The sequence below is a fragment of the Ranitomeya variabilis genome, chromosome 2, assembly GCF_051348905.1.
Source record: "Ranitomeya variabilis isolate aRanVar5 chromosome 2, aRanVar5.hap1, whole genome shotgun sequence".
In the NCBI taxonomy this organism is placed as follows: Eukaryota; Metazoa; Chordata; class Amphibia; order Anura; family Dendrobatidae; genus Ranitomeya; species Ranitomeya variabilis.
In genome coordinates, this window is record NC_135233.1 from 652,749,429 (window position 1) to 652,767,634 (window position 18,206).

Here is an 18,206-nt window from a genome sequence, read left to right on the forward strand (position 1 = left end):
TAATCCAGCCATGCTCGGCGGCACTGCGTGCGGTGCTGTCCGGGTGAAGGAGCTGCTGTGCCGCGCCTGCTTCCCCTCGCTGGACTCCCCGGCGACCGCTCTGGGCAGGAGGCAGGTCTGGGCAGGGGGCGTGTCCTTCACCGCCGCCGGCCGCCGAAGTGAAGGATGACGACTTCCGGTCGCGCCGGAAGTGACGTCTCACGCCGAAGGAGCCGGTGTGCTGGATACTTCCGGGCGGAAGCTGTTCCAGAGGCGCGCACACCGCTCCTTCTATATAATGGGAGCAACCGAAAAGTCGCTGGTCCTCTACAGCAAGCAGTCTGCCTGCCAAAATGACCGAACCAGCGATGGATCCGGAAAAGCCTGCACCCAGAATGTCTGAGGAAGCACAATCTACCGTGGTATCCGGGGTCCTGGAGGGGTGAGTGCCTTTGTAAGGCAAACCACACGCACTGATACCCTGTATACTGTGTCTTTTAGGGAAGGAAAGCCACCTACAAACAAAAGAATAGGGTTTGTCCACTATGTAAGGAAACACTCCCTAGGCTATATAGCAAAAGAATCTGCCTGGCCTGTATAGACAAGACATTTGCAGAAGAATCACCTTCCTTATTACAGAATATTAAGACAATAATACGGGAAGAGGTTAAATCTACGGTTAAGGAGCAGCTGAAACATCATACAGCAAAAGAAAACCCCCCTCCCCCAACAAGTGAACAGGGGTCGGACATAGATTCAGGGGATGAGCCGGGAGCATTAACCCCCTCTGATTCCTCAGACTTAGACTCCTCGGATGAGGAGTATGGCCACCCGTATTTCCAGTCAGAGGATATTGGAAAACTGCTCAAACTCGTCAGAGCAACTATGGAGGTGGAAACCCCAAAGGAGCCACAGTCAATTCAAGATAGCATGTTCAGTAACTTGGAGGGGAAGAAGCGAAAGTTTTTTCCCTTCCATGATAATATAGTTAATTTAATTAAAAAAGAATGGAAAAAGCCCAATAAAAAGATGTCCATCCCTCAAGCCTTAAAACGCAAATACCCCTTTGATGAAGCGGTCTGCGAGAAGTGGGAGAAAGCTCCTAAATTAGACGCTGCCATAGCCAGCACCTCTAAAGGGGTAGCATTGCCATTTGAGGATATGGGAGCCCTAAAAGACCCCCTCGACAAGAAGGCAGATGCCTTTCTGAAATCTGCTTGGAAGGCATCAACATAGTCGTTTAAACCCGGGGTTGCTGCCACTTGCACGGCACGTGCTATGGTCAAGTGGTTGGAGGAGTTAAGTGACCAAATCAAAAATAAGTGCCCACGAGAAAGACTACTGGAAGCATTGCCCTCCCTACAAGGTGCCGCAAAATTCCTGGCAGATGCCTCAATTGATTCTGTCAGAAGTGCCGCACGTGCCTGTGCTTTATCCAACTCGGGTCGTAGAGCATTGTGGCTGAAGAATTGGACGGCTGACTTCCAATCGAAGGTCAAACTCTGTGGGGTACCCTGTGAAGGACAATATCTTTTTGGTAAAGCTCTAGACGAGATTCTTGAGAAAGCGTCAGACAAGAAGAAGCGATTCCCACCTCCTTCCTTTCCTAGGCGCCGATGGGAGACTTCCCGTTAGTCCTTTCGGGGATCTGGATACAGAGGGACCCGCGGCCGTTCAGATGACAGGTCTGGCCGAGGCAGACCTTGGAGAGATCGAAAGGAAAAGGGATTCCTTTTCAACAAGCCTCCCCCTAAGTCTGATCCCAAACACCAATGATGCCAGGATTCCGGTGGGGGGAAGACTCTGATGGTTTGTCCACCACTTGGCAGCACTGCCAGCTTCTCAATGGATAACCAACTTATTGTCAGAGGGGCTAAAACTCAAGTTCTCCAGCCTCCCACCAAATCGTGTGACAATGACCCAAGTGGGGGAAAAAAATCAGGCCACGCTTGAAAGAGAAGTTCATCTCCTCATACAAAAAGAGGTATTAGTAAAAGTTCCTCATCAAGAAATAGGAAAAGGGTTCTACAGCACCTTGTTCCTAACACCGAAACCAGACGGATCGTTGAGAGTGATATTCAACTTGAGGGCTTTAAATCATTACATTCAAATAGAGAAATTCAAAATGGAGACTCTAAAGGTACCGTCACACTAAACGATATCGCTAGCGATCCGTGACGTTGCAGCGTCCTCGCTAGCGATATCGTTTAGTTTGACACGCAGCAGCGATCAGGATCCTGCTGTGATGTCGCTGGTCGCTGAATAAAGTCCAGAACTTTATTTGGTCGTCCGATCGCCGTGTATCGTTGTGTTTGACACCAAAAGCAACGATACCAGCGATGTTTTACACTGGTAACCAGGGTAAACATCGGGTTACTAAGCGCAGGGCCGCGCTTAGTAACCCGATGTTTACCCTGGTTACCAGCGTAAAAGTAAAAAAAACAAACAGTACATGCTCACCTGCGCGTCTCCCAGCGTCTGCTTCCTGCTCTGACTGAGATCCGGCCCTAAAGAGAAAGTGAAAGCACAGCGGTGACGTCACCGCTGTGCTGTTAGGGCCGGAGCTCAGTCAGTGTCAGGAAGCAGACGCTGGGAGACGCGCAGGTGAGTATGTACTGTTTGTTTTTTTTACTTTTACGCTGGTAACCAGGGTAAACATCGGGTTACTAAGCGCGGCCCTGCGCTTAGCAACCCGATGTTTACCCTGGTTACCCGGGGACCTCGGCATCGTTGGTCGCTGGAGAGCGGTCTGTGTGACAGCTCTCCAGCGATCAAACAGCGACGCTGCAGCGATCGACATCGGTGTCGCTATCGCTGCAGCGTCGCTTAATGTGACGGTACCTTTAGAACGGCGGTAAAAATACTCAACCCAAACTGTTATATGGCAGTAATCGATCTTACAGATGCTTACTACCATGTGCCGATCGCTGTCCAACATCAGCAATATCTGAGACTACTGGTAAACCTCGGAAAAACCCCCACCCACCTACAGTATCAATCTCTTCCCTTTGGGGTAGCTATTGCACCCCGCGTATTTACCAAAATTTATTCCGAAGTGGCGTCCTTCATCAGGAAAGAAGACATTATGCTGGTGCCTTATCTGGACGATTTTTTGGTGATAGCAAACAGCAAAGAAGATTGCGAAAAAACGGTCACAAGAGTGCTAGACGTGTTAACCAAATTAGGATGGATGATAAACCTGAAGAAATCAAGACTTATCCCAACACAGTCTCAAGAATTCCTCGGGATCCTACTAGATTCCATCAAACAGGAGTGTATCCTCCCACAGAGGAAAATTAAATCTATCCAGCAGAAAGTACAACTGTTTCAGCTACAGCGGTCTATCTCTCTACGGAATGCAATGTCGCTCCTGGGAGTTCTAATGGCGACAATTCCAGCAACACGGTGGGCTCAAAGCCACACAAGAGAATTGCAATGGCAGATACTAGCCGAACAAGTGAGGAATCCTTACAATCTGAATCGGAAGATTCTCCTATCCCCAAGGGTTCAGGACTCACTAGAATGGTGGCTAGAAACAAAAAATCTAAGCAAAGCAGTACCGTGGTCAATACAAAATCCAGTAGTCCTCACTACCGATGCGAGCCCATGGGGATGGGGAGCACACGTGGAGGATCAGGTCCTACAGGGTCAATGGGAGGCCTCAATGACAGCAGCGTCTTCCAATCTAAAAGAACTGTCGGCAGTAAGGCAAGCACTTCTTCAAATAGGAGAAAGGATACAAGGAAGACATGTGGTGGTGTTGTCCGACAACAACACGACGATAGCCTATATAAATCGCCAAGGGGCACAAGATCACCATCCCTTATGGCAGAAGCCAAAGAGCTTTTTATGTGGGCCGAAAGCAACCTTCTCTCTCTAACCGGAACATACTTAAGAGGATCAGAGAATCAAGTAGCCGACTTCCTAAGCCGTCACTCATTACACCAAGGGGAGTGGTCCCTGAGCCAGGAAGTCTTTGGGAAAATATGTGCCAACTGGGGCGTTCCAGAAATACTTATTCGCCACAAAACAATACCGGAAAGTGAAGAAGTTTTATTCTCTGAACCCAAAAGACCACCCGGAGGGAGTAGACGCGTTTCTATACCAGTGGAACTTCCATCTGGCATACGCATTTCCCCCAATACCGTTAATCCCGACAGTCCTCAGGAAAATTTGGGAAGACAAGGCACGAGTGATCCTCATAGCTCCCTTTTGGCCGAAAAGGGCATGGTTTACGTGGCTCAGACGCATGTCTATCTCGGACCCGTGGATCCTCCCGGATGCCTCGGACCTCCTACACCAGGGACCAGTTCAACATCCCCAAGTACACAGGCTACATCTCACCGCCTTGAACTTGAGAGGGGACTTCTATCAGCAAAGGGATTCTCGAACCCTTTAGTGACCACATTGCTCGCCAGCATGAAAAAAGTCACCTCAGAAAAATATCAAAAAATTTTGCAAAAATTCCTGGAATTCTCAGGGCGACGGTTGTCTGAGACAAGCCAAGAAGTCCCGGTAAAAGAAATTTTAGAATTTCTCCAAAAAGGGTTGGAGAGGGGGATATCTACTAGCACCTTAAAGGTGCAAGTCTCCGCCCTGGGTGCGTTGTTTGATCAGAAACTTGCTGACCACCCTTGGGTCTATAGGTTCATCCGAGCCTCTTTTACATCTAGACCTCAAAATTATTACCTAAGGTGGCTCCCTGGGATTTAAATTTAGTTTTAAATGCACTAACTGTTTCCCCCTTTGAGCCTCTTGATTCTATTTCAATAAAATCTTTGACACTAAAAACTGTCCTCCTGGTTGCTTTAACTTCAGCCCGCTGTACTTGCGAGCTGCAGGCTATTTCAGTAAACCCCCCTTACACTACCTTCCAGGATAACAGGGTAATTATCAAAACCGACCCGGCCTTCTTACCAAAGGTCAATTCTAAATTTCATAGGGACCAGGAAATTATTTTACCCTCATTTTGTCCTCAACCAAAATCCCAGGGAGAGCAAACCTTCCATTGTCTTGATGTCAGACGCTGCCTGCTTCAATACATAGAAGCCACAAAATCTTGGCGTCGGTCATCAGCCCTTTTTGTCACCTTCCAGGGGACAAACAGGGGAAAAAAGGCCTCAAAGGCAACTATTGCACGGTGGTTGCGTACGGCTATTTCACTTTCGTATTCCTCTTCTGGCCAAATCCCCCCACAGGGTGTTACGGCCCACTCCACGCGTTCTATTGCCACATCCTGGGCGGAAAGGGCAAACGCCTCGGTGGAACAGATTTGTAGGGCGGCAGTATGGTCTTCATCTACCTTCTTCCGACATTATAGGCTAGACTTAGGTCTATCAAACTTGTCTTTCGGGAGAAAGGTGTTATCTGCTGTTGTCCCACCCTAGGAGTCATCTATTTCTTCCTCTCATGTGCGGTGCTGTCATGGTGAAGGGAAAAAATGATAATTACTTACGGGTAATTTGATTTTCCAGAACCATGACAGCACCGCATTAATTCCCGCCCTATCTTGGCGATGGTTGTGTGATTCACAAAAAAAAAAACAAAAAAATTTTTTTCTATATATCTAAATATACTTTAGAACATATATGTATAAATAAGAGCTAATAAACAGCTATACAATGTAAATATGATATGAGTGTGTACTAACAAAGCGGTCATCTTCCATACTCTGAAACAAACTGAGGAGAGAGTGGCTGCCCCATTCTTTTATCTCTGCTGCAGGTTTCCTGTTCCTGGGGGCGGATGCCATCTCTCATGTGCGTTGCTGTCATGGTTCTGGAAAATCAAATTACCCGTAAGTAATTATCATTTTTTTCTCAGCGTTTTTCATGTATGGATAAATAAACATTGGTACTGCAGTATGTAGTATAATCAATCAGATGATTAAAAGTCTCGTTTAGGGGATACAAAAAAAAATTGAAAAAAAATGCCAACATAAAAATGAGTGAATTACTCCTTTTTTTTCCCCAATTTAAAATACAGAAAGAAAAAAAATAAACATTTCGTTCGTATCGCTTCGTTCGTAAAAGTCCCGATCAAAGTATAAAATGAATTAATCTGATCGGTAAACGCTGTAATAAGAAAAAATATCAAAATTCCTGAAATGCGGTTTTTTTTAAATCACCACTCCTCTCTAATAAAAAAAAGGTATCAAGGAAGCGATCAGCTCGTGACACACACAAAAAAAAGCTCTTGTGCAGCTCAATTGACTGAAAACAAAAATGTTCTGGGACTCAGAAAATGACAACACAAACCAAAAAAATTACTTGCACATTTCTGAATTTTTTCTTCTCCACTTAAATGAAAATAATCTGTACAAATTTGGAAAGTCCGTAATGATTTAGCCTAATTTATACCACATAATTTATGCTGTAAACAACATACCCAAATAACCCATAGCGGAATAGCATTTTTATCTACATTTCACTACACTTCCAATTTATTTTCCTCATGTTTCAGTACTAATGCAGTCATTGAAAACTACATTTCATCATGCAAAAAAAAATAAGCCCCCATACAGCTAAGTCAGAGTTTTCAAAGGCAAGCACACAGAAGGCCAGAATTAAAAGCTTGGACAGTCTCGGACCAATTGTGATATTTATTTAAAAAAAAAAAAAAAAAACTACAATGGAAGTTTTTTCCTTAACCTCTTCAAATGGAAAGAAACTTAATTGGGTTGTCCCACAAACAAAGCACATTTTAATAGATCTTAGCAAAAATGTGGCTCAATGGCCTATTCTAAATAAGTAATAACAAAGGATAAAAAAAACCTTGAATAATGCAGAAAATGAAATATGACTCCAACAAAAGTCCCCCCTGAACATAAGACACCTTCCACGTGCACGTTATAATGACCCTACTATACTTCCCCCAGCGAAGTATGGTGACCCCCCATCACAGTATGATTTCCTAAGTGTGATCCCACACAGATCTTCATACAGAATAATGGACCCCACATAGTCCTCCATACAGTTTAATGGGCCCTGCATTGCCTTCCATACAGTATAATGGCCTCCAGTATAGTGGTCCACACAGTATAACCCCTTCACGACCTTTGACGTATCCATACGTCCAGGTCGGTAGGTACTTACAGACCTTGGACGTATGGATACATTCAGGCGTTTTTGTGTTCACGCGATCGCCTCCAGGTGATCTGCTGATATCACAGCTGACACCCGCCACTTATTGCCAGGAGCAATATCAATCACAGCATTTAGGAGGCAAGGAAAGGGAGCGAGCACCCTCTGCCCTTCAATCGGCGTTATTGCGGAAAAATTAAAAACTTGGAGCGTAAAACAGCATTTTAGTGGTAAATATGTAATATTCATTCTTTACCGCCTGATAGTATAAAATTCTGGGAGGAATATGTGCTGTCAACATGCTCACTGCACCCCTAGATGAATTCATTGGGGGTGTAGTTTGTAAAATGAGGTCACCTAAAGGGAGGTTTCTGCTGTTCTGGCACCTCAGGGGCTCTGCCAATGTGACATGGCAACCTCAAACCATACCAGCAAAATCTGAATTCCAACATGGCGCCTCTTCCCTTCTGAGCTTTGCACTGTGCCTCAAAAGTAGTTTTCCACCACATCTCCGTGCACTCAGGAGAAATTGCACAACAAATTTTGGTGTCCATTTTCTCCTATTACCTTTGTGAAAATAAAGAAATATGGATCTAAATCCAAATTTTTGTGAAAAAAAAAAAAAAAGTTAAATGTTAGTTTTTTTTTTTCTCCCACATTGTAAAAATTCCTGTGAAACACCTGAAGGGTTAATCAACTTCTTGAATGTGGTTTTGAGCACCTTGAGAGTTTTTAGAATGGTGTCACTTTTTAAATATTTTGTCATGTAGGCTCCTTGAAGTTACTTCAAATGTGAGTTGATCCTTAAAAAAAAAAAATGTTTTTGCAAATTTTGTTGGAAAAGAGAATGAGAATTCGCTGGTCAACTTCTAACTACCTAACAAAGAAAAATGTATGTTTAAAAAATTGTGCTGATGTAAAGTAGACATGCGGGAAATGTTATTTATTACCTATTTTGCATGACATGGCTCTTTTGTTTTAAGGGCATAAAAATGAAGTTTGACACTTTTTTTGAAAATTTAGCAAATTTCCAATTTATTTCGCAAATGAACGCAAGTCATATTGAAAGTTTGTTACCACTATCATGGAGTACAATATGTCACAAAATACAGATCAGTGGGATCCATTGAATAGTTCCACAGTTCTTACGTAATGACATCGCACCTGTTTCGAGAAAGATGGCGGAGGGAACGTCAGCTGACAATCCCTTTTCAATCATTGGGGTCAACTGTATCGGCATCCGAGATGTCGAGCGGGGTGGGGGCATGCTTGGCATTGCAGGATAAATGTGGCCCACGGGCCAGAGTTTGACACTGGCTATGTGGATGGAAAAATTAAAAAAAAAAAAAAAAAAGTTATGGCTCTTGGAAGAAGCGGAGGTAAAAACTAAAGGGCAAAAGTGAGAACTGGCTGTGGAGGGAAGAGGTTAAAGGGAACCTGTCACCACGTTTTTGGAAGATGGGATAAAAATAGCGTTAAATAGGGGCAGAGGTGGGCGTTACATTAGTGTGTGTGTTATGCGTTTATTACCCACCTAAGTTGCCGAAATAACTTTGCAAAGTCTCCGTTTTCGCCTGTCAATCAGGCTGGTCAGGTCACATGGGCGTGGTGTCTTCACCCAGATTTGGCGTAGTTTTCCGTTGGTGGCGTAGTGGTGTGCGCATGCCCAAAGTCCGGAATCCTCTTCCAGGGGATTTAAAATAGCGCGGTGTTCGTTATTGCATTGGTGATCGGTGGGCGCGGCCATCTTCCTTTGGCCGCGCGTGCGCAGAAGCGGCGCTCTGCTGGCCGCGGCTTCAGGAAAATGGCCGCGGGATGCCGCGCGTGCGCAGATGGATATCGCGGCGGCCATTTTCCTGAAGCCGCGGCCAGCAGAGCGCCGCTTCTGCGCACGCGCGGCCAAAGGAAGATGGCCGCGCCCACCGATCACCAATGCAATAACGAACACCGCGCTATTTTAAATCCCCTGGAAGAGGATTCCGGACTTTGGGCATGCGCACACCACTACGCCACCAACGGAAAACTACGCCAAATCTGGGGGAAGACAACGCCCATGCGACCTGACCAGCCTGATTGACAGGCGAAAACGGAGACTTTGCAAAGTTATTTCGGCAACTTAGGTGGGTAATAAACGCATAACACACACACTAATGTAACGCCCACCTCTGCCCCTATTTAACGCTATTTTTATCCCATCTTCCAAAAACGTGGTGACAGGTTCCCTTTAAAGTATAGCTACTGACCAAAGCCTTACCTGGCTTGCACCGTTTATGGTGTTTATAGAGAGTTTTTGGCAACTCACCACAAAGATAATGGGTTGTGTGACAAAAAGGACCTCCAAAATAAACCTTTCTAGGCAAAGGAGATGACTGGTGACTCGTGGTGAGGCTTCTGTTCCCTGTACCTAATGTGCAGTTAAAGGAGCACTTGAGTACACACTATTCACATGGTAGTTGGCGGTTTGTTTCGTGATGTCAGTGTATTATTTGTATACTACTGATCCTGTGATACATGGAACAAGTGTTGTGCATCACCCGGACCAACATTGCTGAATGTCTTAGGTGTGTGCGTGCCTATATTAGTGTCAGCAACTCTTTTCTACACGATTTTTCTTAAGTTTGATTCGTTCATCCTGCTGTAGGGATTGTGTGTGTAGATGTATTTACCGTATTTTGAGTTTTAGATTATCTGTCTCCACCACCTGACTCCCCGCCTGTGTGCGTGGTAGCGGTGAGGACCCCAGTGTACGAGTTTGTAATGAGTTCAATTGATGCTGATTGGGAAGGTCAAGAGCCGGGTGGCAGGCTGCCGCTGAATCTCGCTCTACCTCTGAGCCAGCAGAAAAAGCATTCCCGGATATCTTGCCTTTGCAGTTTCATCTTTTTTTTTCTTCTCTGTATTGCTCTGCAAAGGCAAATAAAGAGCCACAAATGCCTCCAAATAATCGTGCAGAATCCCTAAGGATTACAAAAATAATTTTCATTCATATTGCGCTCTCATCAAAAGGTCACCGCAGACTGTTCCAGGGGCTCTGAATGATTGTCTTATCAACACGAAACTAATCTAACCAAAACAGGCCGGCGCTGGCAACCGCGCTCGCCCCGCAGAACAGGTGCATGGAGGCTTTAGAAGCAGAGCGAAAAAATGCATTTATCCATAATGCAGCCCAGATTAGACAAGCCGGTTAAATCCGCTAAATCTACATTTATTCACATTCAACAACAGAAGCAAGGATGGCTTTAGCCATTGTTCAGTCCAGATTAGGATTTGCAATCACTGAGTAATGCAATGGATCCGTGTACATGAGCTGCTGCTGAATATGTCATGGACAGCAGCATCGGCCGTGGCTACATACGATGTATCCGGCACTCGTTACACCCAACATTCCCCTGCAGCAGTTAGCCCGCCATTATTAGTAGAAATACTCATTATCGGGCTGTGCATATTCTCATCACACGGAATAGTATGGCCACGGGGGTCGGTGTCATTCTGATAAAATAAGGGTGCATTGTTTGTGGGTACCCACTTGTCCTAGTGTCCTTCTCACTCGGGGATGACCTATCCATGTGTATATATATATATGGAGCTTGGCTTGTTTTCTGTGTGTTGGGGCTGTGACACAGCTTTGCGAGTGTGACTTGGAATTGAAAACTACGTCTGTGTTCACCTCGGCTTGATTGATCCTGATCAGTGTTGATTTACGTGCTGGCTCTTCAGCAATCAGACATTTCCTTTCTAAGCCACGCAGGGAATAACCATGCTGTGATTTTTTTTTTTTTTCCCTCTCCTTGAACTGCTGTCCTTTTGAATATTCACTGGAGCATAGCCAAAAATAAAGGCGAGGATTGCACACCCTTTTCTCTGTACATCCAGGCTTTTTGTTAGTAATTTTCTGTTATTGCTCAGCTTATCAGTCTTCTAGCGAAGAATGTATCTATTGTAGAGTTTTAATATTTTTTTAATCTCTTGTAAATACCACGCTTTTTTAATAGGCTGTTCAGGATTGTTGGCATAGTTTGATAGTAAAATTGTATGTCAAGCTTAAGAGTTTTCTCACAAACTTAATTTTAATCAATATATCTTTGAATAATAATAATTTCCACAATTAGATGACTTTAAATAACATGTTTCTGTGCTGAGATAATCTTATAAATGTGCCCCTGCTGTGTACTGTGTAATGGCTGTGTCTGACTGTGCAGGGACATGGTCTGATCATACACCGCTCCTGGGCAGGGGAGAAAGGGTATACAGACAGGACAGCACGGGATCACAGCTGATGCTTTGAGGTAAAGCATTGCTTAAAAACAGGCAGGAAAATGTTTTATTTCACAAAAAGAACCAGCTGTGTTCCCATAACGTCCTGTCTGTATACTCTTACTTCCGCCCCTGCCCAGGAGCTGTGTATGATCAGACCATGTTCCTGTATGGTCAGACACGGCCATTACACAGTACACAGCAGGGGTACATTTATAAGATTATCTCAGCACAGGAACATTTTTTAACACATCACATTCAGTTGTGGAATTTTTATTCCAAGATCTGTGAATTGTACTTTGTTCATGGGAAAACCCATTTAAGGAGTTAACACACTTCATGACCTATCAACTGCTTGTGCCTTAAATGTCTGACGGGCACTGCCATGATGATACACTGCCTCTCTCCTTGATTTCAGTATATTTCACCCTCATTCTTAGGCTGTCAGAGAGGTCCCAGTGGTCACACCTCCGCTACTCATACATGTACAAATTTCTAGCTAATTCTGCCCCCTAATAGATGTTGGGGGAGAGTGGGGAGGCCCCAAAAACATTAAACTGTCGGCCCAACTTCTATATATGTGGGTTTGGACCATGTTGGTGTACAGTGCCTCCTCCTTTAGTTCCACAATCTGCCAAGACAAGCAGTCTTCTAAAAGGTCAGATTAGGTGTTCAGCGGTCCGAGGAAGCCATGGTGGTAGGCATTGATTGTTTCCCAGCTTTCTTATAAATAGAGAGCAGAAGATGGCTGAAGGATAGAATAATTCCTTGCCATGTTCTATTTTCGGACCACATTCTCTATGAATTTGGCCTATTCTATAGAAGGTTAATCCTTGCCTGTGTTTCACTGATGGGGGGGAAATTTACATTCACTCTCCAGAAAATGAATATGAATATCTTGAGACTTTATTTTTTTTAATTTTTTTTTCCTCAGTCTTAGACAGGTAGCAATATATCATATTTATCGTCTAGCTTGTTAGACTTCTAAGAGCACGGTTTTAAAAGGGCATTTAGAAGTGTTATCTTCAGAGCAAAAGTGCTTTAGAAGGATGTGGTATCGGTGCCCTTGTCTGAGGGACATTACAGGTTCACAGTGTCAATGACTGCTGTATCCCTGCGTGTAATTAAAACCCCAAATTGTCATATAATATTGACATTTATATTTAGACTCCGACACACAAGCACTGTGCAAACTGTCTGCTGCAGCCGTCTGTATTAAGCATTTATAAATGGTGAAATTAGGATGTGACTTCCTGTTCATTTCTAAATCTGGCTTCTATGTTGCATTGCCTTCATAGCCCTAAGATCACACTGTATTTGGTTAGATTAAACGGCACAAACCTGTGGTCAGATTCCTGCAGTGTAATATACAGTGCCAGTTTCCAGAGATGTCTCTTATTAGGCTGTGTTGTAATTTCCAAGCAATCAGTGTTTTATCAGCATGAGATTATCACTGCCGACTAGGTCTCATGTGCAGACCAGTCAGGCTCTTCTGTGTAGCCCCGCCCCCACCACTGATTGGCACTAACAATGCACAGGTTGCTGCCAATCAGGCTGTGAGCAATGTTATATGCAGCTACATCTACAGCAGAGAAAACTGGAATTCTACCAAAGCTACAGCAATCAGTCTAGTAAGTGACACATCTCTGGAATCAGGGTCTCTGTCCCTGCATCATGCTGCACTCAGATTACAGAACACAAAAATGCTGACCGATTCCCTTTAAGGTCACTTGTTTCATGCTTTGTCTGAAGACCAATGATATGGGTCCTGATGCTAAACCAGTGGCACCAGGGCTCTTTCGGGCTGTGTTTACATACAGCAAATTGATTACAGAAATTTCTAACTGTCCTCAGATATATGCAACAGATTTGTAGTGAGAGAAGCTAATAAACATAAATATCCCCTAATACCCATCCTATTCAGCAACTCCTTTCCAAATCCGCTTCCTCATAATACTCAAGAGCTAGCAGTCTTTTTTCCCCTGTCCTTAAATTCTAGTGAACTGTTTATAAATTGTCTTGTGCAATTAATACTGAGCAAATATTATTTTTGAACAAGAGTTATTACTCTTCTAGACATTTCCTGCAGAGTATAAAAGTTAACAAAATAGTAGTGCATTTGGATCAATGTATTAGAACAGTTGAGGTACTGTGGAGCCAAACGTCTCAGACCATTGTTGTACTGGTGGTATCTTATTACACAAAGCTGAAACGGGGCGTTATGTCCATTTACAGAACCAGAATGTAATACCGTAAATGCAATTGTGTGTATGTGTGCCGAGGAGTTTACGATTATTAGGGAAAAAAGTACATTATAGTGCAAAATGAGTTACGGTAATAAAAATCAACAAGAGTCATAATATACGATATAACACGATTAATATCATTTCATTGAAAAAACTGTTCACCCATAATGTAATATCGTAAAACTAATAATAAATTACCATTAAATATCAGCTATCCAGAGGCCTTTTCATAATAAACAGCACATAGAGTACATAAAGGACTGGTGACAATGTCTTGGTCTCTACCCAGTATTACCAACCAAGAGGGAGTGTCATTAATAGCGCTGGTGTCTAACTGATCGTTCTGCCTCCACAACTCTCAATCGCTACTTCAGCGGTGTGTAAAGCACGGCCTCCTCATCCCTATCCTGGTATGCACTGCCTCCTCATCCCTATCCTGGCAAGCACGGCCTCCTCATCCCCATCCTGGTATGCACTGCCTCCTCATCCTTATCCTGGCAAGCACGGCCTCCTCATCCCTATCCTGGTATGCACTGCCTCCTCATCCCTATCCTGGTATGCACAACCTTCTCATCCCTATCCTGGCATGCACGGCCTCCTCATCCCTATCCTGGTATGCACGGCCTCCTCATGCCCATCCTGGTATGCATGGCCTCCTCATGCCCATTCTGGTATGCACGGCCTCCTCATGCCCATCCTGGTATGCACGGCCTCCTCATGCCCATCCTGGTATGCACGGCCTCCTCATGCCCATCCTGGTATGCACTGCCTCCTCATCCCCATCCTGGTATGCGCGGCCTCCTCATCCTGGTATGGACTGCCTCCTCATCCCTATCCTGGCATGCACGGCCTCCTCATGTTCATCCTGGTATGCACGGCCTCCTCATGCCCATCCTGGTATGCACGGCCTCCTCATGCCCATCCTGGTATGCACTGCCTCCTCATCCCCATCCTGGTATGCACTGCCTCCTCATCCCTATCTTGGTATGCACGGCCTCCTCATCCCTATCCTGGTATGCATGGCCTCTTCATCCCCATCCTGGTATGCACGGCCTCTTCATCCCCATCCTGGTATGCACGGCCTCCTCATCCCCATCCTGGTATGCACGGTCTCTTCATCCCTTTCCTGGTATGCACGGTCTCTTCATCCCTATCCTGGTATGCACTGCCTCCTCATCCCTATCCTGGTATGCACTGCCTCCTCATCCCTATCCTGGTATGCACAGCCTCCTCATCCCTATCCTGGAATGCACAGCCTCCTCATCCCTATCCTGGTGTGCACGGCCTCCTCATCCCTATCCTGGTATGCACGGCCTCCTCATCCCTATCCTGGTATGCACTGCCTCCTCATCCCTATCCTGGTATGCACGACCTCCTCATCCCTATCCTGGTATGCATCGCCTTCTCATCCCTATCCTGGTGTGCACGACTCGCTCATCCCCATCCTGGTATGCATGGCTCCCATCAAAAAAGTATTAAAAAAATATCATCCTACTTACCTTCCTGCGCTCCCTCGCAGCGTTTTGTTTCGGTGCTAGCAACTTCCGTATGCTTGTAAGCAGTGCATGGCAGTGACGTCATATACTGTTTACAAGCGCAGCACAGCTTCCAGAATACTCACTGCTCCCCACGCCGGGTCTATGTGCGTGGAAGGCAGCGAGTATTCATTGCTATTAAGTAGCGTGCACAGTGTCAGCCGCAGCCGCCGTGCGGTCAAGTGTCTCCACTACTTAAGGGAATAAATATTCACCTCTCTCCATGCCTATGGGAGTGGAGCGAGGTGAATGTTCATTTCTCTTAAGTAACGGGCGCACATGATTGCCAGCTGCTGCTGGAAACCAGCGGCTGCAGATGATACTGTGCGTGCTATAATAGAAATGAATATTCACTGCCAGGCACAGGCTTTAGCCGCAGCAGCCGGTTCCTGCCTCCTGTAGACCGCTGCTTGACCGCTGCCGCTCCTCCTCCATCTTCTTGGACAATGACTCGAGTATAAGCCGAGGCGGGCGTTTTCAGCACAAAAAAAAAGTGCTGAAAAACTCAGCTTATACTTGAGTATGTACAGTAAGTCTAAAATCTATTTACCAATGTGAGATCAGTTAAAAAAGTGTGTTGATGGACTTTACATAGTCGATCATTGCTTGTTATATGTAGAAATCTGCTGTTGATCTTCATCTCTTACTATCGAGACACATGACAGTTATATCGGACCTCCTGATGAGCCAGAGGGGCGAAACGCGTTGAGGCGATTTATGACAGTGGGCTGACGGCATGGCACCTGACGATGAGTATCAATCGTGCAGACATATATATGATCGATTGATTTTGACAAGGGGTCTTTTTGCTTACAGCATTGGCATTTATGTATGGCATGTCACTATTTATCGGGCAGACTGCCCAGTTCTGGACTTATCAATTAGTCCATAGGACATGATGTTGTCTGTGACCCATTGTATAGGTGCTTTTGGATTATAATTATCAATACAAAAAATTCCTGGTTTAAGCTAGAGTGACTACGCGTTCCATCTACATTTTTCATGTCCGTCATGAGCCTACTACATGTTGTCATTTGTTTTTATATTCACGGTGCTGGGGTTTAGGATTCCCTACATATAGGTGTGTTATTGTTTAGTAAATTAGGGGTACCTTTAGTCTATCAAAATTGTGTGGGTAGAGGGACCCATTGGTAATACTAGGGCTTTTTAGGGACCCCAGGGCAAGCCGTCGTGGAGTGGGGGCGCCACAACGTTCCCCCTAGGGCGCCAACCCCCGCTGTCAGGCAGCCATCAGTATAGATACTCTCTAAGGATCATTCTCCTTCCCCCCAACACTAGTTTTTTTTCACGGTGTGTTTTGTTGGTTTGTTCTCTTTGGTGCAGCCACAGGATGGTGGCATTTTAGATATTTATAATAAATACATTGTGGGTTTTATATGAATACTAAATTTGATTATCCTAATCTAAATTGTTAAACGGAAGAATTTTTTGTAGAAATCTGCTGTTGTAAACCCTAATTGAATAAGCCGTTACTAGAGTCATGTAGCTTGTTCGGGATGTCAGGTGAAGCCCAGGTTAACAAAGAGCTCAATGGAATATGCATTTACTGGGTTTCGGCTTAAAAGGATTTTGTCAACAGGGTTTTTGCTATGTTTTCTGAGACCCGCATGATGTAGTGGTTATAAACCTGATTCCAGGGATATATTGCTTACTAGACTGTTTTTGTATCTGTACACTAAGTGGTTTATCAGGAGGAGATTATCACTACAAGACTAGGTACCCATGCCTCCTAGTCAACTGCTCCGCGTAACCCCCGTCCCCAGCACTGATCAGTAGCTTTCTGACAATCAGTGGTTTGGGCAGAGTTATACAGAGCTCAGCATTAGAGAACTGTTACATCTGCAGTAGAGAACATTGATTGTATCAAAATAACAGCATGTAGACTAGCAAGCAACACATTGCTGGAATCCGGGTTCCAGCCACTACATCATGCTTAAGTTCCCTTTAAGGTGCAGTTTATAAAACACTTGATAAAACGGATGAGCATCTACTTAATCTTGTATGTATTTTACAAACTGTTAAATAGCTGCGAGGTTCTAACATTGACTTTCTTCTCTTTTAGTTCAACTTTGTTGGACGTATCCTTGGACCACGGGGACTAACTGCAAAGCAATTGGAAGCAGAAACCGGATGCAAGATTATGGTTCGAGGCAAAGGCTCAATGAGAGACAAGAAAAAGGTTGGTATACCCACTTACCGCAAAGAGCTATTCATCTCCAATTCTGCCGCACGCAGCGATAGGATAACTACATGATTTCTAGAGGCAGGTCTGGCATGGCGGTGCTCTCGGGCCCAAGACATGGCCGTCCATTTAGAGCAATCCTTACAGATACCGCGGGATGCAGAAGCGTACTGTGACCGCTATACTCATTAGATTGGCTGAACGTGGCCTTGTTCTTTATGCTTTGTTTCCTTACTTATTAATGATTCGTAATGCCACACATGGTCACAATTGTCTTTAACATTTCCAAAATAAAAGAATTGTAACTTTTTCTATACTATAAAGTTACCAAAGGTACAGTTGCTTGAATCCAATCCATTTCAGTCCTGCTTCTAGCTATAAATGCGTTTTTTTGTAAGTACAATTGGCCTAAATACCAGTTGCCACTATTGCCCGTAGTAAGCAGACTGTGGCCAGTGTAACCTTGGGATGAGATTATTCTCTTTATCGTGCCAAGCCCCCATCATAAGTAAACTTATTCTTTAGCAATATGCCATCCCTTTTAGAGAAGTCAAAACACCTTTAAAATTGTTATGAAAGAGAGTTAATCCCAGGCTAGAGCTGCTCCATGTCCATCTGTCATAATACATAGATTTCTAAGATCTGACTTTATCAGGAGTATCCTTACCCTAATGTTAGTAAGCTTGTAGACTATATGATGTGTATGTTCTCGTGTCACTTAGCTTTTATTGTTCATTATGTTCCTGTAATATGCCTTTCTAACTAGCAATTATTACTGTTTTGACATGCTGCATGTAGGCTGTTACCAATATACTGGAATGCAGTATGTTGGCGCTTAATAAGGTAAGCTGATACAAAACTTGTTTATATCTTTAAAAAGAAAATACTCTGCATATTCTGTGAATCT

General features: G+C 44.4%; 1 protein-coding gene across 12 annotated transcripts in view; it reads left to right on the top strand.

Moving 5' to 3' along the window:
• QKI (QKI, KH domain containing RNA binding) overlaps positions 1–18,206 on the top strand; it is a 185,123-nt gene that overhangs the window by 71,147 nt on the left and 95,770 nt on the right. For 7 of the 12 annotated variants that reach the window (XR_013221757.1, XM_077289160.1, XM_077289161.1 and 4 more), the window contains exons 3-4: positions 17,180–17,296; positions 18,098–18,142. Coding sequence is in view for 11 of the 12 variants with exons in the window: in XM_077289160.1 (XP_077145275.1) it covers positions 17,180–17,296; positions 18,098–18,142 (162 nt within the window). In the remaining variant the exon portion in view is untranslated. The remainder of the gene's footprint in view (positions 1–17,179; positions 17,297–18,097; positions 18,143–18,206) is intronic. The other 5 variants (XM_077289163.1, XM_077289164.1, XM_077289167.1 and 2 more) reach the window with 1 other exon arrangement.